The sequence below is a fragment of the Bufo bufo genome, chromosome 4 (assembly GCF_905171765.1).
Source record: "Bufo bufo chromosome 4, aBufBuf1.1, whole genome shotgun sequence".
In the NCBI taxonomy this organism is placed as follows: Eukaryota; Metazoa; Chordata; class Amphibia; order Anura; family Bufonidae; genus Bufo; species Bufo bufo.
In genome coordinates this window covers 569,310,923-569,338,009 of record NC_053392.1, presented here as the reverse complement: position 1 = coordinate 569,338,009, position 27,087 = coordinate 569,310,923, and the positions used below count along the sequence as shown (strand labels likewise).

The window sequence follows — 27,087 nt, the reverse complement described above, 5'->3', positions numbered from 1 at the left end:
AGATAGAACGTCATCGAAGACTGCGCTATTCTGTGCAGCGAAAAAACTGGAAACTAAAAGAGAACAGGCCAAACGGAGACCAAAGATGAATCCTTTTCAATTCTGTTCGACCCATTAAAGTATATCTAATACCCCTGCTTGACAAAGGCCCCATTGAGTGGGCTGAAACGTTGCCTGGGAATAAACGGGTCATCACCTTTTTTCACCATACTTGGAGTGCTGCCTATTTTTTGGATATATTGTATAAAGAGGAAAGGTTGCCTACCTTCCATGAGGACTTGCACCCGATTTACTTTTTTTCACTGTGCTGTTGTTGCTCTTTGATTAGAGATGAGCAAATCTATTTGCAGATTCAGAGATTCATTCCAAATATCCGATTTTTTAGGCACTGAATCGAATCTGAATCTTTTCTGGTTCAATTTGCACAAATCTTGTAAAACGGAGCCCAGCGCATAAGCAATCAATAGTGTTGTCACCACCAGGCAGGAGGTAATTGCAGTCAGTTGTGGCCAAGCAATAACTGTAGTTTGCGGCAGCAACGATAAAAGTAGATACATTTACACCTGATCCTCAAAAAATTTATGAAACAAGCTTTTTATTTAAAAAACTATGTGTTTTAGAGAACTAGTGGGGGTTATATACCAATTTCCAGGGAAATTAGAGCAACTTTGGTTCAGAACGAATAGATTTGGACTTGAACCAAACTTTTTGAAAAATTCGGCGAATCAGAAACCAACCAAATCTTGGAATATTCGCTCATCTCTACCCCTAATGGAAAACCCTGCGGAGAGCTAAAACACAGGGTTAACCCAGCCTAATATGTGGGCACAGTAAGCTATATTCAGGTTGAGTGGGTCTTATATGGGTAATATTTGTGTGCTGTATGTGCAGTATATTTAAGTTGTTTGGGTTCTCTATATAGTTGCCAACATATCCCTAAGCCCCGCCCCATGATCACCCCGAACCATCCAGGAAACTCCCATAAATCAACCCCTTTGGGATAAATTTGCACTAACACTGCTCCCTTTGCAGTCAGCCTCTCCCCTTTCCCAGAACTGTTGACAACTAGTATGTGTGCTATATACTGTATATTCAAGCATTGTGGGTCATTTACGGGTACTGTTTGGGTGCTATATTCAAGTTGTGAGGGTCATACTGTATATGGGTACAGTGTGAATGCTGTATGTGTACATGCGGGTCTTACATTGGCACAGTGTGGGTACCGCAACATACATTATTCAAGCCTTGTGGGTCATATATGGATATAGAGTGGGTACTGTATGTATACTGCATTCCAGTTGTATGGATCATAAATGGCTCCAGCGGGGGTGCTGTATTAATGCTGGCTTTGTACTGTAGTAATGCTGTATGTTTGCTATGTAGGTGTAGTATTTAGGCAAACGCATATTATATATGATGTGATTACAGCTAAGGCTTGGCTTCGGTACTAGCTGTGAATTTCTGTAGAGATGCAATGCTTTTGGCTATAGACTGCAATGAGAGATTGAGCCAACAGATTCCTTCCACATGACCTTAATGAGAAGAATACCTGGGTCAAGACTGGGAAAAGCAAATACGAATGTCATAAACACTCTCTTTATAACAGGAATGATGCAGTTCATATTCTGACCTGTTCATACATGTGAGCTCTCCTGTAGTAACTAAAAATACCTTTGTTGTCAATGGGTTTCTTCATGACCTACGCTGGCCAAGGAACGTGCACAAACTACAAATGCCAGCTGATTGAAATGAAATGGAGCATGGGATCCAAGAACAGAATTATGTGTAGAAATTGGCACATGTACAGTATATTGTTGATCAAACATTAAAAGAGAATAAAATGCTTAATAACAAATTACATAGGAAGGGATCAAATAGAGTTCAGGACCAGCGATGGCGCAAGGGCTATTATGTAGATAGTATTACCAGCACCGAATAATCAATACAAACATAATGAGAGACAATTATTTCTTCTCTAAAATAAGAAAATAAAACATAACTATGTGATAAGTGGAATGCTTCAGTTAAATATTAACCTTTTAACACCATGCAGTCTTAAGATCCAAAACTCTGTGCTGCCACTAGAGGGAGCTGAGGAGCCTACCTGCACATTCTTTTAATAATGTATAAACAGGAAGCTCCAAGGCGCCCTCTAGTGGCAGCAGAAAGCGGTCTGAATCTATTGTCTTAGATCTAGTTCCCTACAGGGGATTTAAAGCTCTGGATCGAACAAAGCTCCAGTAGCTATGAAGCTATATTAAGAAATGAATCGGACAGAATTTTTAACCTATCATATATAAAGATTATATTTTTTGTATAAAAACTGTATATCTTAGCATCTTTTCACCCAGGACTTGCCCTTTACTTAATAGAGTGGATATCCAAAGAAGAGTTTTAATTCACCAGTGCCAGACATACATTGGCATTCCTACTGCCTTTCATCACTGTACTAAATACAGCCGTCATAGGAGCCACAGGGGTATGACTACGATATTAAAAGAGTGGCAATAGGGAGGAGAGAGCAGCTGAATCGGTGTACACCTGTACAGAGTTTAAATGACGAGTGACCAAAGACAGTTCTTCACAGTCTTAAAACTCAAGAACTCCTTCATCTCTTTCTGACGAGAAAACACTGCATTTTCATGCAACCACCACTAGGGGGAGCTCGGTGCAAACAAATGATTACAGCTTCCATTTCAGTCAATTGTAACTGCAAACATTTCTATGCACTGAGCTCCCCCTAGTGGTGGCTGCAGGCATCCATCTTTGTAATAGATGGGAAGTAGGCGATTTATCAATGCATTTATGACGGTTGGCGAGAATTTGAATACATGTTCCACTTTAGCGACACAGAAGTCAGATAAAGTGGGTAAGGTCAAGGGTGACTTTTTTATTAAAATATTTTAAATTAAAATTTCTTCCACCTAATTAAAAAAAACATAACTTCATCAGAAATCTGGGGCATTTTTCGTCACATTCTGCATTGCCCGGGAGGGATTGACACATGTGTCCTGGGCAGGGGTTGGAAAAAAAACTAAAAGTGGCACCATGTTGTAGGTGAGTCCAAATTGACAGAAGGTGGGGCAATGCAAGTAGGCAGGGACAACAGAAGTAGATGGGGTGGGAATACCATAGTGCCGCACTAAATACTGCCCCAGCAAAATAAAATACCTCAGTGCAGCATAAAATACTGCCCTTAATTAATGCTGAGGGCATCAGATGGTTATGTACCTGGACAGCGACCGTGAGGAGGGCTCGAGTGACCCCATGGGTTTCAGCCCACCGGGAAATTTTACTGTAGGGTCTATAGCCAATCCTCCCCTGGTCCTGGGAAATTGGGTGGGGCACATGAGGCCCACACTAAGTTTTGTGTGGGGCCCTATAAGATATGTTTATGCCACTGTTTGTATTTATTTATTTATTTATTATACTCACTTAATTAGGGTACTTTCATACTTGCGTCAAAGTTTTCCGGTATTGAGTTCCGTCCTAGGGGCTCAATACTGTAAAAGAAGTGATCCGTTTTATCCTAATGCATTCTGAATGGAAAGCAATTCGTTCAGGATGCATCAGGATGTCTTCAGTTTGTTAGTATTTGGACGGAGAAAAAACCGCAGCATGCTGCATTTTTCTCTCCGGCCAAAATTCCTGAACACTTTTCCATTAGAATGTATTAGTGCATTAAAATTGCCGCATGCGCAGACCTTTAAAAATGTAAAAAAAAAATACCGGATCCGTTTTTCCGGATGACACCGGAGAGACGGATCCGGTATTACAATGCATTTGTGAGATGCATTTGTGAGATGGATCCGCATCCGGATCTGTCTACAATATCCGTTTACATACAGATTGCCGGATCCGGCAGGCAGTTCCAGCGACGGAACTGCCTGCCGGAATCCAGCAACGCAAGTGTGAAATTAACCTTAGCGCTACTATATTCCGCAGCACTTTACAGACATTAGCATCGCTTTGTCCCCAATGAGGCTCACAATCTAAGGTCCCTATCAGCATGTCTGCAAAAAAATGGCCAAATCACTCCTCCGTGCAAAGACTATGGAGGTAATTTATTATGTGTTATATGCCACTTTTTGGCGTATTTACATAGTAGATTTTAATGCAAAGGTTTTTTGCGACAGAATCTGTGACTTTACCCTGGTCATGCCACTTTTGCGAAGTGGGGGGAAAGGGGGCTTGGCATGGGCGGGAAAGATAGCCGCCCAGCCCGTCTCGTTGATAATTTTCCATGCTAGTATGACGTTATGGGGGACACAAAGTGTAAAATAAAAAAACAAGTGTTTAAAAAAAAAAAATTCCCCCGAAATCCGTCATTTTAAAAATATTAAAAATATAAGAAAAAAAATAAAATAGACATATTTGGTATCACCGCGTTCACGATCGGCTCTAAAATAATATCATATGATCTACTTCATCAGGTGAACGCCGTAAAAAAATAAATAAACATTGCGCCAAAAACAGATTTTTTAGTGAGCTCACCTCCCAAAAAACATAATGTTAATCAATCAAAAAGTCACGTGTACCCCGAAATGGTAGCAATAAAAATGTCACCTCATCCCGCAAAAAATGAGCCTCCACACAAGACCATAGCCAGAAAAATAAGAAAATATGACTCTATGAAAATTGCAACACGAAAACATGATTATTTTTTTCTAACAATGCTTATTGTGTAAAATGTAAAGAAAAATAAATAAAAAATAGACATATTTGGTATCGCCACGTCCGTAACAATTGGCTCTACAAAAATATCACATGATATACCCCACTAAGTAAACGGTGTAAAAAAACAAAAATAAATAAAAATTATGTCAAAACAGCTTTTTTTAATCAGCTCACCTTACAAAAAACATAATATCAATCAAAAAGTCGTATGTACCCCAAAATGGTAGCAATAAAAATGTCACCTCATCATGCAAACAAGCCCTCACACAAGACTATAGCCAGAAAAATGAAAAAAATATGGCTCTGAGAAAATGGCAACAGAAAACATGATTCTTTTTCGAAAAAATGTTTTTGTTGTGTAAAAAAAAAAAAAAAAAGGAGACATTTGATATTGTTGTGTCCGTAATGACCAGATCTATAAAAATATCACATGATCTACCCCATAAAGTGAAAGGTGTAAAAAAAAAAAAAGAAAAATGACACCAAATTCCTTTTTTTGTGATTTCACCTCCCAAAAAAATTAAATAGAAAGCAACCTGAAAGCCAAATGTACCCCAAAATGGTGACAATAAAAACGACAGCTTGTCTCGCACAAAATAAACCCTCACGCAGCTCATTCAACAAAAAATAAAAAAACATGACAGAAAATTCCATGTTAGAAAATCCAGATGCTGCTCCTTCCTTTCTGAGCCCTGGCATATCCCCAAATAACAGTTTACGACCATAATTGGGGTCTTACTGTATTCAGGAGAAAGTGGGTAGCAAATTGTGGGGGGGGGATATTCTCCTGTTATCTTTTGTGAAAAAGAAAGTTTGGGCCTAAAGCACCATTTTACTTGTAAAAAAAAAATATTTTTTAATTTTCACACACAAGTATTAAAAATTATATGAAACACCTGTTGATTGAAGTGCTCACTACACCCCTTAAAAATTCCTTGGGTGGTGTAGTTTACAAAATGTGGTCACTTTTTGGGGGTTTTCACTGTGGGGATACCCAAAGACCATTCCAGCTAAATCTGCCCTCCAAAAACCAAATGGTTCTCCTTGCCTTCTGTGCCCTGTGGTGTGCCCAAACAGCGGTATACAACCACATATGGGGTGTTTCTGCCAACTGCAGAATTAAGGTAATAAATATTGAGGTTTGTTTGGTTGTTAACCCTTGATGTGTTCCAGGAAAAAATGTATTAAAATGGAAAATCTGCAAAAAAAGTGAAATTTTGAAATTTGACTTCTATATTGCTTTAATTCCCATGGAATACCTAAAGGGTTAACAACATTTCTACAACCAGTTTTTAATAGCTTGAGGTGTGTCGTTTCTAAAATGGGGTAATTTATGGGTTGGTTCTATTATGTAAGCCCCACAAACTGACTTCAGAACTGGACTGGTCCTTAAAAAAGTTGACTTTAGAAATTTTCTAAAAAATTTCAAAAATTGCTTCTAAAATTCTAAACCTTCTAACGTTCTAAAAAATAAAATTACATTGCTAAAATGATGCCAAAATAAAGTAGACATATGGTGAATGTTAATTAATGAATATTTTATGAGGCATCACTATTTTTCTTGCCGCCCGAGTGCCTTCCGCAATTTGCGGAACGTCACAGACAGCCTTTTATAGAAATGTCTATATTCTTGTCCACAAAACGGACAAGAATAGGACATAACTCATAATTTTTGAGGGGCCACGGAACGGAGAAAAAGATGCGGACAGCACCCGGACCCAAATTACCCACCGTGCAGCAGTTCACATCCGTACCACATTGTGAGGAAAATAACTCTTAATGTATGTTTGTCACAGATGTGTAAATTCATCCCATGATCATGTACGGTGAGATTTACATTTTCAAAATTGACTAAATTCTCGAAAGCTCTGAAAATATTCAATAAAACTGCAATATCATTTTTCACGTTTCAAGTGGAACATGTCTGCAGTTCAAAAAAAGATGTTAGATAAAGTGAAGGCAGATAAGTCACAGACGGAGGAACAGCCAAACCAAGCAGCTAGAACAAAAATATTAGTGTTTGGCTGCCTAAAAAACAATTCTATCACAGTCACGTTATAAAGCTTTAACTTCTGTCCCACACTGCTTTCCAGGAAAGATGGATAGGAGCGTTCCAGCTAATCAGACTCTATTCATCAGCTAGTAAAGACCGTGAAAGAGGGGGACAAACAAAGGGACATTTCTCCAAATTAGGTATTAAACAAAGGGGAAGATTTACCATGAGGGACATTTTTGCTGGATTCTGTGTTGCAGTAATTTGCACCAAATTTGATGCATCTTTAAGTCACATGGTGCAGTTTTGTCTACAGAAAATCCACATGGAAATCTGCACCGAAACCGCATTAAAAACCACACATAAATCTGCCACGGTCTTAGTGCGATTTTGTGCGGGTTTTATGCGATTTATGTTGTGGATTTTGGTTAGGGCTCGTTCACACGACCGTGCCGTTTTTTGCGGACCGAAAATTGCGGCCCCACAAAAAACGGATGCCGCCCGTGTGCCTTTCGCAATTTGGGGAATCGAACAGGAGGCCCATTTTTAGAAATGCCTATTGTTGTCCGCAAAACGGACAAGAATAGGAAAGGACTCATAATTTTTGGAGGGGCCACGGAACAAAGCAACGGATGAGGACAGCACACAGAGTGCTGTCTGCATCTTTTGCGGACCCATTGAAATGAATGGTTCCGTAGACGGACCGTATGCGGAACGCAGAAAACGGCCAGTATACGGAACGCAAAATACGTTCGTGTGAACGAGCCCTTAGGATAAGGTCCGCGCGAGTAGGTACCCAATTGCAGTCAGTTTTAACTGCGATTGTGTTCCGTTGTTCAGTTTTTATCGCGCGGGTGCAATGCGTTTTGCACGCGCCTGATAAAAAACTGACTGACTTCACAGAAGTTCAGGTTTGGGTTCGGTGTTGTGTAGATGTTATTATTTTCCCTTATAACATGGTTATAAGGGAAAAAAATAGCATTCTTTAATACAGAATGCTTAGTAGGTGGTCAATTGAGGGTTAAAAAATAAAAAATAATTAACTCATCTTCTCTTCTTGATTGCGTAGTTGCCAGTCTCTTCTTACTTCTTTAATCATGAGCTGCCGGCTAAAGAACCTGTGGTGACATCACATTACATGGTCCAATCAGATGGTCCATCACCACGGTGATGGATCATGTGATTGGACCATGTGATCTGACGTCACCACAGGTCCTTTAGCCGGCAGCTCATGATTAAAGAAGTAAGAAGAGACTGGCAACTACGCAATCAAGAAGAGAAGATGAGTTAATTATTTTTTAACCCTCAATTGACCACCTACTAAGCATTCTGTATTAAAGAATGCTATTATTTTCCCTTATAACCATGGTATAAGGGAAAATAATACAGTGAATAGACTGTCATCTTAGCAACCATGCACTTGATTGTGGATGCTTGCGATTTTCACTCAGCCCCATTCACTTCTATGGGGCCTGCGTTGCGTGATAAACGCACAATATAGAGCATGCTGCGATTTTCACACAACGCATAAGTGATGCGTGAAAATCACAGCTCATGTGCACGGCCCCATAGAAATGAATGGGTCCAGATTCAGTGCGGGTGCAATGCGTTCACCTCACGCATTGCACCCGCGTGGAAATCTTGTCCGTGTGAACTCAGCCTTACTCTTTATGTTAACAACTCCACTGAAGTCTGTGGAGAAAACCAGTATACTGCGCAACTTTCTTGCTGCGAATATTGAAATCCGCACAGCAGGTCAATTTCCACGCATAAAAAATATACAATGGGGGACACTTATCAATAATGGCGTAATTTGCACCAAAAAAATACTAACATTACAAATCAAAAGTGGTGATTTGTTTCACCTCATATGTCAAAAGGTGCACGCCACTTTTAAAATATGACTTTTTTAAAATATAAACTTGATCATACTCCTATTTCTCTTGATTTGCGACATTTTAATGCCAATAGCACTAAAATGCAATTTTTTTAAAAACTGAAATGCGCCATTTTAGCCACATTTCCACTGGTAAATTGCGACTTTTGCCTCGGACTCTGGACTTTTTTGTTATTGTTTTGGTCACTTTACTGACAGAATAGTTTTTTTTAGCTCATTTATATTAGATAAAATTAAATGCATCCTGTTCCAATACTCACCTATCACTTGTTCCCACAATGGGTTGCTTTTTCTTTTGATAAATGCGAATTTTTGACAAAAAGTCGCATCTTTCTGCCATAAATGCGACTTTTTACACAAAACACCACCACATAAGATGGCTTAATTGTCAGCAACAATTGGAGCCACTTCTGCCGATAAGAGGATGATAAATGACGCGTAATATGCGTCAAGTTTAAAGCCCCACCCACTTTGACATTTATAACTCATTTCCGGCATGATGTATTTTTTATGGTGAAAATTCTGGAGAAAACAATTGATATATTTGGCGCAAATCAAAATGCCCTTCTTTTTGGCGTCTTTTATGTTATAATTTTGGCGCAACATGCTTAGTAAATGTCCCCCAATGTCTACATGACATTTTGGCAAATCCCATTCACTTTGCTGGTACTGTATTAGGCCTATTGCACACGACCGTATGGCTTTTTCAGTGTTTTGCGATCCGTTTTTCACGGATCCGTTGTTCCGTTTTTTGTTTCCGTTGTGTTTCCGTTTCTGTACCGTTTTTACGTTCCGTTTTTCCGTATGGCATATACAGTATACAGTAATTACATAGATAAAATTGGGCTGGGCATAACATTTTCAATAGATGGTTCAGCAAAAAACGGAATGGAAACGGAAGACATACGGATGCATTTCCGTATGTGTTCCGTTTTTTTGCGGACCCATTGACTTGAATGGAGCCACGGACTGTGATTTGCGGGCAATAATAGGACATGTTCTATGTTAAAACGGAAAGGAAAAACGGAAATACGGAAACGGAATGCATACGGAGTACATTCCGTTTTTTTTTGCGGACCCATTGAAATGAATGGTTCCGTATACGGACCGTATACGGAACGCAAAAAACGTCCAGTAAACGGGAAAAAAAAACGTCCGTGTGCAACAGGCCTTACACTGTGGTTATTCCGCACATAATCCGCAACGTGTCCAGGTAACGCTTCCGTATTGAGATCTTACTCCGCTTTCTAATCCACCCTTTACTGGAGTAAGATGGTGACAATTTTTGTGACTTTTTAAAAAGCTGTAGTTAATAATAATACTTTAAATTAGCTTGACAGACTAACGACGACAGCTTTCCCACCCACTTGCCAAAACTGGAGTGACTGGTGTAAAAATGCAAAATGTTTGAGCAAATGGGCCAAAAAGTTGCAAATCCCTATTTTGCAACTCTTTGTAGCCACAATTCTGGAGTGCAGGGCGTGATAAAATTTTATCATTTAAAGGTGTTCTCTTACCACAGAAAATGCCATAAATGTTTGATAGATGTGGATCACACTTCTAGAACCCACACCTGACCCCCATTCCACAGGGTGAGGCTGCCACTGTAAATTAAGAGGTGGTCGCACCTACAGAATGTGGCTCTCTCTATTCACAGTTACTAGCCCACCAGGGGTCACCCCCATTCTCGAGGCACGTGAAGGTCCCAGAGGTAGGACTTAGGGCTCATTCAGACAGCCGTATGCTAGCCGCAAAAATGCGGATCCGTTTTTTTGCGGATTAGATGCTGACCCATTCACTTCTATTGGGCCCTTTTCTATTCCACGGTTCCGCAAAACAAATGAAACATGTCCTATACTTGTCCGTGAAAATCAGGACATGGCCCCATTGAAGTCTATGGGTCCGCAAAAATACTGAATGCTATCCGTTCTTTTGCGGATCCGCAAAAAAACGGATAGCATTCAGTATTTTTGCGGACAGCATACGGCCGTCTGAATGAGCCCTAAAGGACAGTGAAAACCAAATGAATTTACAATGTGGGAAAGGATCACCTACGGAGCTACCGAATGGTTCCCTGGTATAATGTGATAGACTCTCTCATATTATCTAAGGGTACTTTCACACTAGCGTTATTCTTTTCCGGTATGGCGTTCCGTCCTAGGGGCTCAATACTGGAAAAAAACGCTTCCGTTTTATCCTGATGCATCCTGAATGGAAAGCATTCCGTTCAGTATGCATCAGGATGTCTTCAGTTCAGTCACTCTTAGGGTATTTTCCCGTAGAAAATACTGCAGCATGCTGCAGTATTTTCTCCGGCCAAAATTCCGGAACACTTGCCGGGACGCCGGATCCGGAATTAATTTCCATTGAAATGTATTAATGCCTGATCCGGCACCTAGTGTTCCGGCAAAACGGATCCGGTTTCCCGGTCTGCACATGCGCAGACCTTTAAAAATGCGAAAAAAATAAATACCGGATCCGTTTTTCCGGATGACACCGGAGAGACGGATCCGGAATTTCAATGCATTTGTCAGACGAATCCACATCCGGATCCTTCTACAAATGATATCCGTTTGCATACGGATTTCCGGATCCGGCAGGTAGTTCCGGCATCCTCACAACGCAAGTGTGAAAGTACCCTGAGGTAGGCAATTCAATGGTTGATCTGTATACCCTTTAGAAGGCGCTCATGCTCCTTTATGGCAGCCAATAACTGGGGATCTGCAGTGGCAGGACAATTGGGCACTGACCCATCAGGAGAGCATCAGGAGACTCACAACCCCCACTTAAAAACAATACCATATATTTTTATGGGGGGGGGGGCAAAGCTTTTTTTTATACATTGGAAAATGCTAAAAATAATAATTTTAAAGATACAATTATAATGTTAAGTTCTATGGGAGTTTTATAAATCTGCATGAGGTAAGCATGACAAGCAGTGGCTGTATGCAACCAGAATTTTATCATTTAAATGTGTTTTTCAGGATTTTTCTCCAGTAGTGCCGAATGGCATTGTCAGTGCTCAGCGAATCGAAGTCCACTCGATCCGAATCTCAGGATAAATTCGGTTCGCTGTGAAGCCGAATTTGCTTGTGCTTTGTGTTAGCGAATCGATTTAACATGAAATTGTGCAAAAAAAGAAAAAAAAAATCATACTTACTTGCTTCAATTGATAGCAACGGGCCGGCTGCTGCCATCTTGCTTGGAGATCTCAGCCGAAATCCTGTGCATGGCGACGTATGACGTCACCATGCCGGCCAGCGTGATGACGTAATCTCAGGCGTGCGAGATTTCGCGCCAGATCTTCGATCTTCGACTAGTGGCCCGTCGAGAGCAAATGGAGGCGGTAAGTATGATTTATTTTTCTTTTTTAATTTTACACCAGATTATTGCTATTCGTGTATGAACGCATCTGAGGGGTTCAATGACTGGAAGCGGCACAATCGCCGCTCCCTGTCATTGCGCCCACTATTTACAAAGAAATGCCTCTTCACACTCAAATGGATAAGGTAAGTAGAATAAAAAAAAAATGTTTTTAACTGATCAACCCCTGAATGGCCTTAATATTAATCTCAGATGTTGCGATCAGCAGTGAACGTGGCATCTGAGGGGTTCAATGATGGAGGGGGGCGCAATCACCGTCCCCCGTCATTGCGCCCGCTACTTACAAAGAAATGCACTTTGTGACTAAGTCATTTATCACAAAGCAAATTTTTTTGCAAAATTCGGCAAAGCCGACGATTCAAATTTTTAAGACCTTCGCTCGTCTCTAATCACCAATTTTAGAAGCACTTTAAAAATTTTAAAACTTCATTCAAATTAGACATAAATATGTGTCTGCTGATAACAATGTGATCCTTGTTCAAAAACTATAAACTCAAAAGGGGTGTTCCCCCAAAAAATGTTTTCTGCCAGTTAAAACCTGAGAGCGACACGTATCCTTTTTTCTAATCTGTCTAATCAGATTTTTTTATTCTATTTTCCTGAAAATGATTATGAGGGCGGCCATCTTGCCTAAGCTGTTCTTAACAGTATTTAGAGATGCTATCACGTGTCACAGACACAATGGACAGGAGGGAACTCAATGGAAGTATGCTTTGTGACCTGTTCAGAAGTCACGAGGGAGTAGATAAGTTGTGATATCATCTATTGTGAATGGTAGAGCCCGTGTTATCTATTATATAGGCGATATCTATCATTCCAATCTAATCCTGCCTGTAATCATATGCAGATAATTGCAGTAAAGTGTAAAGAGCAAGAAGGGTCACCTATTATTAGGCTTAGTGGCCAGTGCAAAAACTGCAGGATAATATGTTTTGTCATATAGATATTGACATGGAAAATAAAAAAAGTCTTTAACACATGACACATTCCCTTTAAGCCCAGATTTAAAATGATGGACATTTTTGCAGTGGGTCAACGCTAAGAAAATTAGGGGACATCTCTGAGAAATGTCTTGAGACAAGGATAGAGAAGAAGTGTCTGATTGGAGAAAGCCAAGTGCAGAGCTCATCTATCTCAGTCAGTCTCATAGCGTTGAACAGCTAACATGCACAACCACCGCTCTGATGATTGTTGGAGGTCCTAGCCGTTGAACTTCCAATGATAAGAACCTCTCCCCTATGCTATGAATAGTTGATTTAGTATTTGACTTAGAAGGACTCAAAGACAACTGGGATCCCTCACCATGTTCTTCATCCTTTTTAATATGACCAACGTCTTGATACCCAATGGCTTTGGGTGTGTAGATACTTATCAATGTTTCCCTCTGATCAGCTGGTACAACTGATTTGAATGTTTCGTGATATGGCATAGCATCAATATTACATAATTCCCGGGCCATCCTTGTGGTATAATTAGCTTGGTTTATGTTAAGTTTATTGAAGATGAGCCACGACGGTGGACCGCCCAACTTCCCCCATTTAGGAAACATTGTATTAAAGTCTTATAGGAACAAACCATCCAGTAATGGTGAAACAAGCCTGTCTGTCGACAGAAGAGCCTCTTCCTGTACAGGACTCAAGAGTGATGGGAGGAAAGGGCACAGACTTGAAAGACTCCCATCTGCTGCCCATTTACTCTGGAGACAAGCGAAACAAAGTCAGGAAGTGCCAACGAGTTAGAGACGCAAGAGCAGAAGCGATTGCCTTGATCTCGGCAGGGTCATTTGTGGGCCACTCTTTGCCAGCCATTTCATAACCCTGTGTTTGGATTAAAGTATTGGCACACAAAGCTGGTGAGGGCTGCAGGCGCTGTTGAAACCTCAACACTCAGAAAAGGTAAACAGCCTAAAGTGCTTGAGTAAGCAAACTGGAACGAACACAAATTCTGCATGCTGTATTCGTGATAACACCTGCTGGTTTACACTAACAGTTCGGTGTGGAAACCGTTCATGAGACCCGGCTGATGCAATAGATGTAAACAGCATCAATCTATGGGTCAATCCCCTGTACAAAGGCAGAGACCTATTTGGTGCAACACCATGTGCCTTGTCCCACTGAAGCAAATTGGGGTGATTCTGGCCGGGCAACTTTATTGAACTTTATGTCAATCTCAGTGCTCAACTTCTAGCTTTTTCTACAACTACTGAGTGCAACTGACATGCCACAATGTTTTTTTTAAAGTTTTTTTATGGTTTCCCCAACTACATGAGTATTTATAACACTACATGAGTGATTATAAATATCTCTATCTAATGTGTGTCTCGTAGACTTGCATAGACTTGCTGCAGGACTCAGGTCATCATAATGTGGGTCACGTTATTTAATGGTGGATTGGAAACTGATTCTGTAGGGTAAATTAATTTAATACTCTATCCCTCGGGTAGTTCAGAAATGGGGTAACCATAATAAAAATCCCAGACTGCTTCTTTAAGAGTCGAGTGTTAGATCTCCTCACCCCCCCCCCCCCCCCATCACTGTTAAATCCTCGGGACATGGCTCCTAAGCATAATAGATCCACAAAAGGTTACTCAGTTTTAACATTTCAATTCTCATTTCGTTACTAACACAAATATAAATTTAAAATAGTTACTGATGCGTTTTGAGACAGTTATCACTCTTAGGCCTCATGCACACGACCGTTGTGTGCATCCGGGGCCGTTGTTCCGTTTTCTGTGATTTTCTGCGAGCCCATTGACTTTCAATGGGTCCGTTGAAAACTCAGAAAATGCACCGTTGTTCATCCGCGGCCGTGATCCGTGTTTCCTGTCCGTCAAAAAAATATGACCTGTCCTATTTTTTTGACGGACAACGGTTCACGGACCCATTCAAGTCAATGGGTCCGTGAAAAAACACGGATGCACACAAGATTGGCATCCGCGTCCGTGATCCGTAGGCTACTTTCACACAGACGGATGCGCAGATCCGTCTGCATAAAAGTTTTTTCAGAGCTGAGTTTTCACTTCGTGAAAACTCAGATCCGACAGTATATTCTAACACAGAGGCGTTCCCATAGTGATGGGGACGCTTCAAGTTAGAATATACTACGAACTGTGTACATGACTGCCCCCTGCTGCCTGGCAGCACCCGATCTCTTACAGGGGGCAGTGATCCGCACAATTAACCCCTCAGGTGTATTTACCTCCCCTGTATTTAACTCATTGGTGGCCAGTGCGGCCTCCCCTCTCCCGTCCTCCCTAATTAAAATCACCCCCCCATCATTGGTGGCCAGTGCGGCCTCCCCCCCTCCCCTAATTAAAATCACCCCCCTATCATTGGTGGCCAGTGCAGCCTCCCCTCTCCCCCCCCCCCCTAATTAAAATCACCTTCCCCCATCATTGGTGGCAGCGGAGAGTTCCGATCGGAGTCCCAGTTTAATCGCTGGGGCTCCGATCGGTAACCATGGCAACCAGGACGCTACTGCAGTCCTGGTTGCCATGGTTACTTAGCAATTTTTTGAAGCATTATACTTACATGCGATGTCTGTGTCCGACTGGGCGCTCCTCCTACTGGTAAGTAAAAGGTCTGTGCTATAGGCAATGCGCCGCACAGACCTTTCACTTACCAGTAGGAGGAGCGCCCGGCCGGTCACAGACAGCGAAGGTAAGTATAATGCTTCTAAAATTGCTAAGTAACCATGGCAACCAGGACTGCAGTAGCGTCCTGGTTGCCATGGTTACTGATCGGAGCCCCAGCGATTAAACTGGGACTCCGATCCAAACTCTCCGCTGCCACCAATGGGGGAAGGTGATTTTAATTGGGGGGGGGGAGAGGGTAGGCCGCACTGGCCACCAATGAATATAATACTGGGGAGGGAGGGGAGGCCGCACTGGCCACCAATGATGGGGGGGAGAGGGGAGGCCGCATTGGCCACCAATGATGGGGGAAGGTGATTTTAATTAGGGGGGGGGGGAGAGGGTAGGCCGCACTGGCCACCAATGAATATAATACTGGGGAGGGAGGGGGGCCGCACTGGCCACCAATGATGGGGGGGGGGTGATTTTAATTAGGGGGGGGGAAGAGGGGAGGCCGCACTGGCCACTAATGATGGGGGAAGGTGATTTTAATTAGGGGGGGGAGAGGGGAGGCCGCACTGGCCACCAATGAGTTAAATACAGGGGAGGGGGGCTGCCCCCTCCTGCCTGGCAGCACCCGATCTCTTACAGGGGGCTATGATACGCACAATTAACCCCTCAGGTGCGTCACCTAAGGGGTTAATTGTGCAGATCACTGCCCCCTGTAAGAGATCGGGTGCTGCCAGGCAGCAGGGGGCAGTCATGTACAAAGTTCTTAGTATATTCTAACTTGAAGCGTCCCCATCACTATGGGAACGCCTCTGTGTTAGAATATACTGTCGGATATGAGTTTTCACGATCTAACTCAAATCCAATGGTATATTCTAACATAGAGGCGTTCCCATGGTGATGGGGACGCTTCAAGTTAAAATATACCATCGGATTGGAGAAAACTCCGATCCTATGGTATATTAACTCCTGACTTTACATTGAAAGTCAATGGGGGACGGATCCGTTTGCAATTGCACCATATTGTGTCAACGTCAAACGGATCAGTCCCCATTGACTTGCATTGTAAGTCAGGACGGATCAGTTTGGCTCCGCACGGCCATGCGGACACCAAAATGACTTTTTTTCATGTCCGTGGATCCTCCAAAAATCAAGGAAGACCCACGGAAGAAAAAACGGTCACGGATCACTGAACAACGGAAATCCGTTTTGCGGACCGTAAAAAAAAACGTCCGTGTGCACTAGGCCTTAATCATAGCATGCTATCTTAGAGAGCGCTAACTGGATCAAAACGTGGAAGCTACTGTCTTGGATTTCTAAATTTACACTTGTGCCTATAATGGAATTTTTTTAATTGAGGCTGGATACTTTCCTTTTGAGTTTCTTTAACCCCTTAAGGACCTCCGCCATATATGTACGGCGGAAGTCCGGTCCCTAAACATGGCGCCCGCTTGTTCGTGCTGCGAGCGCCATAGCTGCGGGGTTTCTGCTATTATAAATAGCAGAGATCCACGGCACATGTATGCGATCAGCCATAAGGCTGATCGCATACATTTTACCCTTCAGATGCCGTGGTCAAATGTGACCACGGCATCTGATCACACCGAAAGCGGAAGTCGCGCGCTTCCGCTCCGGTAACAGCTTTCCCAACTAAGATCGGGGAACCTGCTACATTGCGCTAATAGACTGAATCCTCAAGCAGGCTTCAAAGTCCATTACATAAATATACCAATACAGGCCACTAGGTGGCAGTATTGTATTGCTATAGTGCAGGGCTGGCCAACCTGAGGCTCTCCAGCTGTTGCAAAACTACAACTCCCAGCATGCCCAGACAGCCTATAGCTATCAGTCTACAGCATGGCATGGTGGGAATTGTAGTTTTACAACAGCTGGAGAGCCGCAGGTTGGCCAGCCCTGCTATAGTGCATATGAAGTCTTCAATGATCGCTATTTTGCCATCAATGAACACAATGGGCAATCTAATCAAGGTGACTTAAAAAAAGTAAAAAAAAAAAGGTTTTTACAAATATATAAAAAAAATAAAAGTTCAAATCACCCCCCCTTTCCTTTATATAAAAATAAAAATACTTAACCAATAAAAAAAATAAACATCATGGTCATTGCCGCATGTGAAAAATGCCCATACGATTAAAATATAACAATATTAATGGCATATGGCAAAACGGGGAAAAAAATAAAAACAGCCAATTTGCATTTTTTGTCACTTCAACTACCCAACAATTATTTTATAAAAAGTGATCAAAAAGTCGGAGACACTTCAAATTGGTATCTCTGAAAAGAACAGATCGTCCCACAAAAATGAGCCCTCACACAGTCCCGTACATATAACTACATAACTACAAAAAAATTATAGGGGTCAGAATATGGTTATAAAAATATGTTTTTTTTTTTCCTCAAAGGTTTTAATTTTTTTTCTCAGTATTAAAACGCAAGAAAAATTATAGTGTGGTATCGTTGTAAGCGTACTGACCTGGAGAATGAAGATAATCGGTCAATTTTACAGCATAGTGTACAGTGTAAAAAAAAATAAAAAATAAAAACCTTTATCAGAATTGCAATTTTTCCCAATTCCTACCCTATTTGGAATTGTATGCAACCGTAAATTGTGCCATTAGAATCTACAACTTGTCCCGCAAAAAATAAGCCCTCATAAGGCTATGTGAATGGAAAAATAAAAAAGTTAGAGCTATGGGAAGACGGATGGTGAAAAACAAAAACGCAAAAATTGAAAATCTCAGGGTCCTTAAGGGGTTAAGAACCAACCAATTTTTGACGTTCATTGACCAAATGATTTTCTTCATTCATTAAGGTCCCTTTCACACGGGCGAGTATTCCGCGCGGATGCGATGCGTGAGTTGAACGCATTGCACCTGCACTGAATCCTGACCCATTCATTTCTATAGGGCTGTTCACATGAACGGTGATTTTCACGCATCACTTGTGCGTTGCGTGAAAATCGCAGCATGTTCTATATTCTGCATTTTTCACGCAACGCAGGCCCCATAGAAGTGAATGGGGCTGCGTGAAAATCGCAAGCATCTACAAGCAAGTGCGGATGCGGTGCGATTTTCACGCATGGTTGCTAGGAGACGATCGGGATGGAGACCCGATCATTATTATTTCCCCTTATAACATGGTTATAAGGGAAAATAATAGCATTCTGAATACAGAAGTAAAATAGGGCTGGAGGGGTTAAAAAACAAAAAATAAATTTTTAACTCACCTTAATCCACTTGTTCGCGCAGACGGCATCTCTTCTGTCTTTAACTGTGAGCAATAGGACCTTTGATGACGTCACTACCATGTGATGAACGCAGTGACGTCATAAAAGGGTCTATTGCTCACAGTTAAAGACAGAAGAGATGCCGGCTGCGAGAACGAGTGGATTAAGGTGAGTTAAAAAAAATTATATTTTTTTTTAACCCCTCCAGCCCTATTTTACTATGCATTCTATACATTACAGAACACCTAACCCAAACCCGAACTTCTGTGAAGAAGTTCGGGTTTGGGTACCAAACATGACGATTTTTCTCACGCACGTGCAAAACGCATTACAATGTTTTGCACTCGCGCAGAAAAATTGCGCATGTTCCCGCAACGCACCCGCACCTTTTCCAGCAACGCCCATGTGAAACCAGCCTAAATGACACATACCCGTAACTTTCTTATTTATGAGGGCTTGTTTTTGTGCGACAAGTTGTAGTTTTTTTTTTATAGACATGTGTTAAGGCTGGCCGCAGGCTAGCCTGGATTTGTGGGAGGGGCCGGTACCTGTCTTAAGCAGTCCGGCTCTCCCAGGCAGCACGTCGGCATTTGGACGTCTGCTACTTCCGGGTGTGACGTCATCAGCAAGCATCCTGCACGAGTCGGATCTCAGAGAAGCCGGGTGTACCTTTCCCTTCAGTCTGCAAGCTGTTCAGATCGTTTTCCAAGATAACTGGTTTGTTTGGGGAGCGTGGCAACATGGAGGAGGGTAGGAGGGTGTGTAGAGAGGGGGAAGTGTGCCGGAGGATCGCTTCTCCTCACTGCGTTCAGGCACATGCAATTCAAGTTTTGGCACCAGGGGGCAGCATTGTCACATGGTTGGAGCTCATTGCCTGTTCAGCACTTTCAACATAACCTGTATCTAAGTTCATACAGGGGCTGCGAGTCATCTGGGCTCAGCAGGTTAAAGGGTTTCTGTCACCCCGCAAAACTCTTTTTTTTTTTTTGGATAGTTAGATTCCTCATAGTGCGATATAGGAGAATATAATGCTCTTACTTACTTTCATGCGGCCGATTCTTTATAAAACGAACTTTTATAATATGTAAATGAGGGCTCTACCAGCAAGTAGGGCGTCTACTTGCTGGTAGCTGCTGCAGAAATCCGCCCCCTCGCCGTGTTGATTGACAGGGCCAGCCGTGATCTCCTCCTCCGGCCGGCCCTGTCAGTAATTCAAAAATCGCGCGCCTCGCGTCATTCGGCGCAGGCGCTCTGAGATGAGGAGGCTCGTCTCCTCAGCACTCCCTCAGTGCGCCTGCGCCGATGACGTCTTCTCTTTCGGTGATGTCATCGGCGCAGGCGCACTGAGGGAGTGCTGAGGATACGAGCCTCCTCATCTCAGAGCGCCTGCGCCGAATGACGCGAGGCGCGCGATTTTTGAATTACTGACAGGGCCGGCCGGAGGAGGAGATCACGGCTGGCCCTGTCAATCAACACGGCGAGGGGGCGGATTTCTGCAGCAGCTACCAGCAAGTAGACGCCCTACTTGCTGGTAGAGCCCTCATTTACATATTATAAAAGTTTGTTTTATAAAGAATCGGCCGCATGAAAGTAAGTAAGACTATTATATTCTCCTATATCGCACTATGAGGAATCTAACTATCCAAAAAAAAAAAAATGAGTTTTGCGGGGTGACAGAAACCCTTTAAACTCTGGTAGCTGGGTCCTGGTGCCATTACTGAGTTGATTACTTACAAGGTTGCTGCTTGTGCACATGTTTGACACTCTTCACATACACTACATACATACCTTAGACACATTGTTCGCACATCAGGCAGTTTGACGAAAAAAAAAAAAAAAGGGTACAAGTGGATTGTTAAATAAAGTAAAAAAAAAAAGAGTGGGTTGTTCAAATAAAGAAAAAAAAAAAGAAAAAAATTCTTCCCACGTTCCAAGTCTCAACTTGTTGATTCCGTCCGAGGAATTTTCCTTGAAGTATACTTCCGTAGACCAGGCTATCCAGGTCATTCTTCAGACAGGCATGGGGGCTTGGCTGTCCAAATCAGATGTCTCTGATGCGTTCAAACTGCTGCCATTAGCCCATCTCTCTGGCAGTGGCATGGCATCAAATGGAGAGATGCGTACTATTTCGCCACCAAGTTGACGTTTGGTTCCTAGAGCAGCCCCAGTCTGTTTGACAGGTTAGCGCAGGCACTGGAATGGATTTTGTTGGAACAGGGTTGCCAGAATGTCATTCACTACCTGGATGATTTTCTGTTGATCGAAGAACCCTCACAGGCGCCTGTTGACTTGCAGGTTCTCTTGCAGGTCTTCAAGGAGTCAAACATTCCAGTGGCCGAACACAAAACAGAAGGGCCTGCGCAGGTTGTCACGTTCTTGGGGATCTCTCTGGATTCACGCGCCATTTCAGCCAGTCTGCCACAAGACAAACTCGACAGAATCAAATCAGGTGTCCGTTCCTTGCTCATGTCTCAGGTTTGCACCAAGAGAGAATTGCAGTCTCTGTTGGGCATGTTAAACTTTGCCATGAGGATCATTCCTCAGGGTAGATCATTCATTTCAAGATTGCTAGTCTTATTACAACAGACCAGTGATTTGGACGCATCAGTGCATCTTAATGCGAACGCCCGAGCAGATCTGTTCATGTGGGACAGATTTCTCAGCGGGTGGAACGGCATTTCCATGTTTATTCCGAGGGCCACTTCTGATTCTCCACACGTATTTTCAGACGCGGCTGCCTCGGTAGGTTTCACGGCCATATTTGGCTCACATTGGTTCACATCATTAACAAGGGCAGATCTAAATCGTTACTCATCATGTCTTTCATGCATAGATTGACCTGGATAGCTCTGGAACAGGGGTTTCATTTTCATGCCCTGTTTTTGGACGGGGTCAGCAACGTTGCAGCTGATGCTTTATCTCGTTTAGATTTTTCTCGCTTTTTCTTACAGAACCCAGAAGCAGACTCAGTGGGCACCCCGGTACCGGACTGGCGGCTGCTGGTCTTGGATTAGACTCTCTGATGGTTGTCGCCAGTTCACTCATTACCAAGTCTTTGTCGGCCAGTACGTTGCGGTCGTACCGCCGAGCGTGGGTGGTTTTTTCGAACTTTCAGTTGGCATATCCTAGAGGTGACACAGGTCAGGTCAAGTATATGGTGGCTTTCGTGTCTTATTGTCATTCGGTATTGGCTTTATCCTACAACACCATTAGGCTATATTTGGCTGGGGTGCAGCATTTTTTGGCACTTCAAGAGCCAGACAGACCCTCTATATTTTCAGCTCACCCGATCAAGGCCATCCTCAGAGGCATTCAAAAAAGCCAGGTCACGGTCAAGTCGGTCCGTCGACCTATTACGGGGGTCACGTTTCGTGGCCTGTCGGAAGTTCTCACATTGTCACCATTCGGAGTCCTTCCCAGCCTGGTGATCAAGGCGGCGATGTACTTGGCGTTTTACAGGTTTTTAAGACCAGGTGAAGTGACACAGGCCAGACAAGGGGCGGTGGCTCTCCGCAAGGGAGATTCAGTCAGGATGGGCAGTAACTTTCATTTGCAGTTGCCTCACAACAAAACAAGGCAGGTAGGTCCCGGCCATGTAGTTAAGTTCTTCCAGACCACAAACGCATGGTGTCCAGTGACAGTCTTGGACAACCTCTTGTTGGCCCTTAGTCTTCACAGCCCCACCGACCCGTTACTTCCATTCCCTGTTGGTCCACTGACGTCCAGCCAGTTCATCAAACATATTTGCATCCTGTTGACCAGTGTAGGATTGAATCCGGCTCAATTCTCGGGGCATTCTTTCCGCATCGGTGCGGCATCCGCAGCGTCCAAGCATGGAGTCCCTGTGCATATCATCATACACTTGGGGCGCTCAGGGTGCTTTGTACGGTATATCCCGGAGCCACAAGCGGAGCTGGTCCAAGCATTCAGTACATTGGCAGAGTAGCACCTCAGGCCAATCCTTCCCTCACTGGTGGGTTTTGCCCCCTTTTTCAGGCATACCGACCTAGTGAGGCCAAGGCACACCTCAGGCCAATTAGGTAGGGGGGTGGTGGTTGGGCATCTTCCACTCGTTTAGGTCCTGACCACAAGTGTTAAGGCTGGCCGCAGGCTAGCCTGGATTTGTGGGAGGGGCCGGTACCTGTCTTAAGCAGTCCGGCTCTCCCAGGCAGCACGTCGGCATTCGGACGTCCCCTGCCCACCCATTCCCATTCTTCATTCAGTCATTAAACAATCAGGGTATGTCCCCTTTTTCAGGCATACCGACCTAGTGAGGCCAAGGCACACCTCAGGCCAATTAGGTAGGGGGGTGGTGGTTGGGCATCTTCCACTCGTTTAGGTCCTGACCACAAATGTATAATTAATTAATTCACTTTTACTTTTGGGAGGAAACGGAGGGAGAAGAACTGCAATTATACCATTATTTTTATTTCTTTATGGCATGAACTGGACAATATGCTAACTTATTTCTATGGGTTGGTACAATAGTGATAACAAATATATATAGTTTTATGCGTGTTTTGTTTGAAAAAGAAAAAAATAACAATTCTAGGAAACTTTTTGATTTTTTTTGCGGGAGGGTACTTATTTTTTTCAAGACCGGTTGTTTTTTACACCAAATGGTTTTTACCCCATTTTGGGTTACATATAATTTTTTGTTTGACTTTTATTCATTTTTTTGTATTTGACTATATATAAAAACATTTTAATGATCACTTCCAGAATGCTCCAATACTGTAATTAGGAAGCAATGGTACGTCTTTTTGCACAAAGGGGTTGCCCACTTCAACAATAGGTTTATTACATGGTTTTCTGCTGCTCAGCTCTAACCTGTTGCAGAAAATGGGAGGTAGTAGCCTGTAATTCCACAGCAGCAACACCACAGGGGAAGTGAAGTACTACACAGTTCAAAGCAATACGCTTTCTGTATAAGGGCTCATTTTGCGGCCCCCAATGCACAGGCAACATCCGTGCGGATTCCACAGATGGATCCAGACCCATTCAACTTGAATAGGTCGGTGATCCGTCTGCACCGCATGTAAGTATAGTGATTCACCATGGTAAAAGATCATGTGACATACCATGTGATGACCGGAGTGACGTCATCAAAGGTCCTTGACCTATAATGAATGCTCACCACAGTTCCTATTCAACAAAGGAGACAGAAGCAGATGCCGGGCTACGCGATCAAGTGGACTAAGGTGAGTTAAATTTTTATTTATTTTTTAACCCCTCCAGCGCTGTTTCAGAATGCTATTATTTCCCCTTATAACCATGTTATAAGGGGAAATAATACAATCTACAGAACACCTAACCCAAGCCCGAACTTCTGTGAAGAAATTCGGGTTTGGGTACCAAACATGCACGATTTTTCTCACGCGAGTGCAAAATGCATTACAATGTTTTGCACTCACGCGGAAAAATCGCGGGTGTTCCCGCAACGCACCCGCACATTTTCCCGCAACGCCCGTGTGAAAGGGGCCTAATACAAGGGTGGCCACCAATGTAGCTACACTACCTGTTGTCACTTGGCTTCTGATTTACTAATACATGATTATTTTTAATTTGGTGGAAATTCTCTTTAACAGCAACTTACTTTAAGGGTACATTCACATGACCGTGTGTAAAATCCTTTCCGTTTTGCAGTCCGCAAATAATGGAACCGTGTGTCCGCATTTTGCGGACGAATGTCTTCTGTTTTTTAAGGTCCACAAAAAACGGAAGGGAAAAAAAAAAAAAGAGAGAAAAAAAAAAAAGAATGAATTCATAGTTGTCAAGGAAATACGGAAACGGATCCGCAAAAAACGGATGTCATCCGCAATTTGCGGATCCATTGACTTGAATGGGGCTGTGGACCAATCTGTGCGGACAATAGTAGTGCAAGCTTCATATTTTTGAGGACTAGAAATGCGGAAACACGGAAGCGGACAACATACTGAATGCTGTCCGCACATTTTATTCACCCATAGGAATGAATGGATCCGTATCTATTCTGCAAAATGCGGATCGGAAGCCGATAAAATTATACGGTCGTGTGAATGTACCCTTAGTGAACATTTTGTCAGGCTCAATGCATTGCTAAGGAACCAACCATCATGTTTCACCTCCTAAAAGGTGGCAACCTATAGCAGAGCAACAGTCCAGTAATGCAATATACAGTATTTGCTGCTATATGATAAAATAGTGAATTCCTCAGTTTTGTCTGTTTTATACACAGCCTGTCCAAAAAAAAGTCGCCACCAAAACAAAAAGGTCACACACTCTAATATTTCGTTAGACCGACTTTAGCTTTGATTACGGCATGCATTCGCTGTGGCATTGTTTCGATAAGCTTCTGCAATGTCACAAAATTTATTTCCATCCAGTGTTGCATTAATTTTTCACCAAGATCTTGCATTGATGAAGGTAGAGTCTGACTGCTGCGCAAAGCCTGCTCCAGCACATCCCAAAGATTCTCAATGGAGTTAAGGTCTGGACACTGTGGTGGCCAATCCATGTGTGAAAATGATGTCTCATGCTCCCTGAAAAACTCTTTTACAATTTGAGCCTGATCAATCCTGGCATTGTCATCTTGGAATATGCCCGTGCCATCAGGGAAGAAAAAATCCATTGATGGAATAACCTGGTCATTCAGTATGTTCAGGTAGTCAGCTGACCTCATTCTTGGAGCACATACTGTTGCTGAACCTAGACCTGACCAACTGCAGCAACCCCAGATCATAGCACTGCCCCCACAGGCTTGTACAGTAGGCTCTAGGCATGATGGGTGCATCACTTCATCTGCCTCTCTTCTTACCCTGATGTGCCCATCACTCTGGAACAGGGTAAATCTGGACTCATCAGACCACATGACCTTCTTCCATTGTTCTAGAGTCCAATCTTTATGTTCCCTAGCAAATTAAAGCCTTTTTTTCTGGTTTGCCTCACTGATTAGTGGTTTTCTTACGGCTAACCAGCTGTTCAGTCCCAATCCCTTCAGTTCCCTTCGCATTGTGCGTGTGGAAATGCTCTTACTTTCACTATTAAACATAGCCCTGAGTTCTACTGTTGTTTTTCTTTGATTTGATTTCACCAAACGTTTAAGTGATCGCCGATCACGATCATTTAGGATTTTTTTCCCGCCACATTTCTTCCTCAAATACCATGGGTCCCCACTATCCTTCCAGTTTTTAATAATGCATTGGACAGTTCTTAACCCAATTTTAGTAGTTTCTGCAATCTCCTTAGATGTTTTCTCTGCTTGATGCATGCCAATGATTTGACCCTTCTCAAACAGACTAACAACTTTTCCACGATCACGAGATGTGTCTTTCGACATGGTTGTTTAAGAAATGAGAAGCAACTCATTGCACCAGTTGGGGTTAAATAACTTGTTGCCAGCTGAAAGATAATCGCCCATGCAGTAATTATCCAATAGGAGGCTCATAACTATTTGCTTAGTTAAATCCAGGTGGCGACTTTTTTTTTTGGACAGGCAGTGTATAATTTAAAGGGGGTTTACAAGACTCTTACTGATGACCTTTCCTCTGAATAGGTTGTCAGTATCTGATCTGTGGAGGTGCCAACCAGCAGTTTGAGAAGGCAACATGTTGAACCTGAAGAGAATCCAGCTATATCTTCTTAGTAAAAAATTTATCAGACCAGAACTCCTCAGTAACTTGTCCACAATGCTGCTCCCTTTCTTGTTCTTGCACCTTTGTCTATGGTCTACTAGTGAACAAAAAAGTAGCAAAAAAGAAAGCTGTACTAGCTTTGTACCTGTATATGACCCCATGTTGATGAAGGAACATGAGAGCGGAGGTTACTTCTGCAGCATAAAATCGTGACCGAGGCTCATCAAATTTTCGTGAACGCTGGATCTGGAACATCAAGTCTCCACCATTTACATACTCCATGACGAAAAAGAGACGATCCTAAAAGAAAAAAAAATATATTATTTCAAATTTTTTGCCTCTTGTTTTTACAGATAGTCTGAAACGTTTATGTTTTACACTTTTTATTTATTAAAAGGTTTAAAAACATATTAAAACATTCATATTCAATGTAACTCTGAACAAATCAAAAGCATTTACCCTAAAAACAGATCCAGTAGTTCCCTGTCTACCAAGAAGTGCTCTTATTACAGAAATTAAAGGGATTATCCAACGAAAAGAATTACCATGCAATGTATAGAGCACTTTACATTACACCTGGAAACGTTTCTCCTCTGTGTCTGTCTCTCTGACTTCTGAATAATATCGTTGGCACCTGCGCTGCTCAGTAAGCAGGAGAAGATGGAGGGCGCAAGTGCCAAGTTTATGCTCAACAGCGCA

At 42.7% G+C, this 27,087-nt stretch overlaps 1 protein-coding gene across 3 annotated transcripts in view; it reads right to left on the bottom strand.

Annotated features, from left to right (window-relative positions):
- The window catches only part of PRKCE (protein kinase C epsilon), a 442,256-nt gene that overhangs the window by 63,676 nt on the left and 351,493 nt on the right, over positions 1-27,087 (bottom strand). For all 3 annotated transcript variants that reach the window (XM_040430321.1, XM_040430323.1, XM_040430324.1), the window contains one exon: positions 26,534-26,688. In XM_040430321.1, coding sequence (XP_040286255.1) covers positions 26,534-26,688 — 155 coding nt within the window. The remainder of the gene's footprint in view (positions 1-26,533; positions 26,689-27,087) is intronic.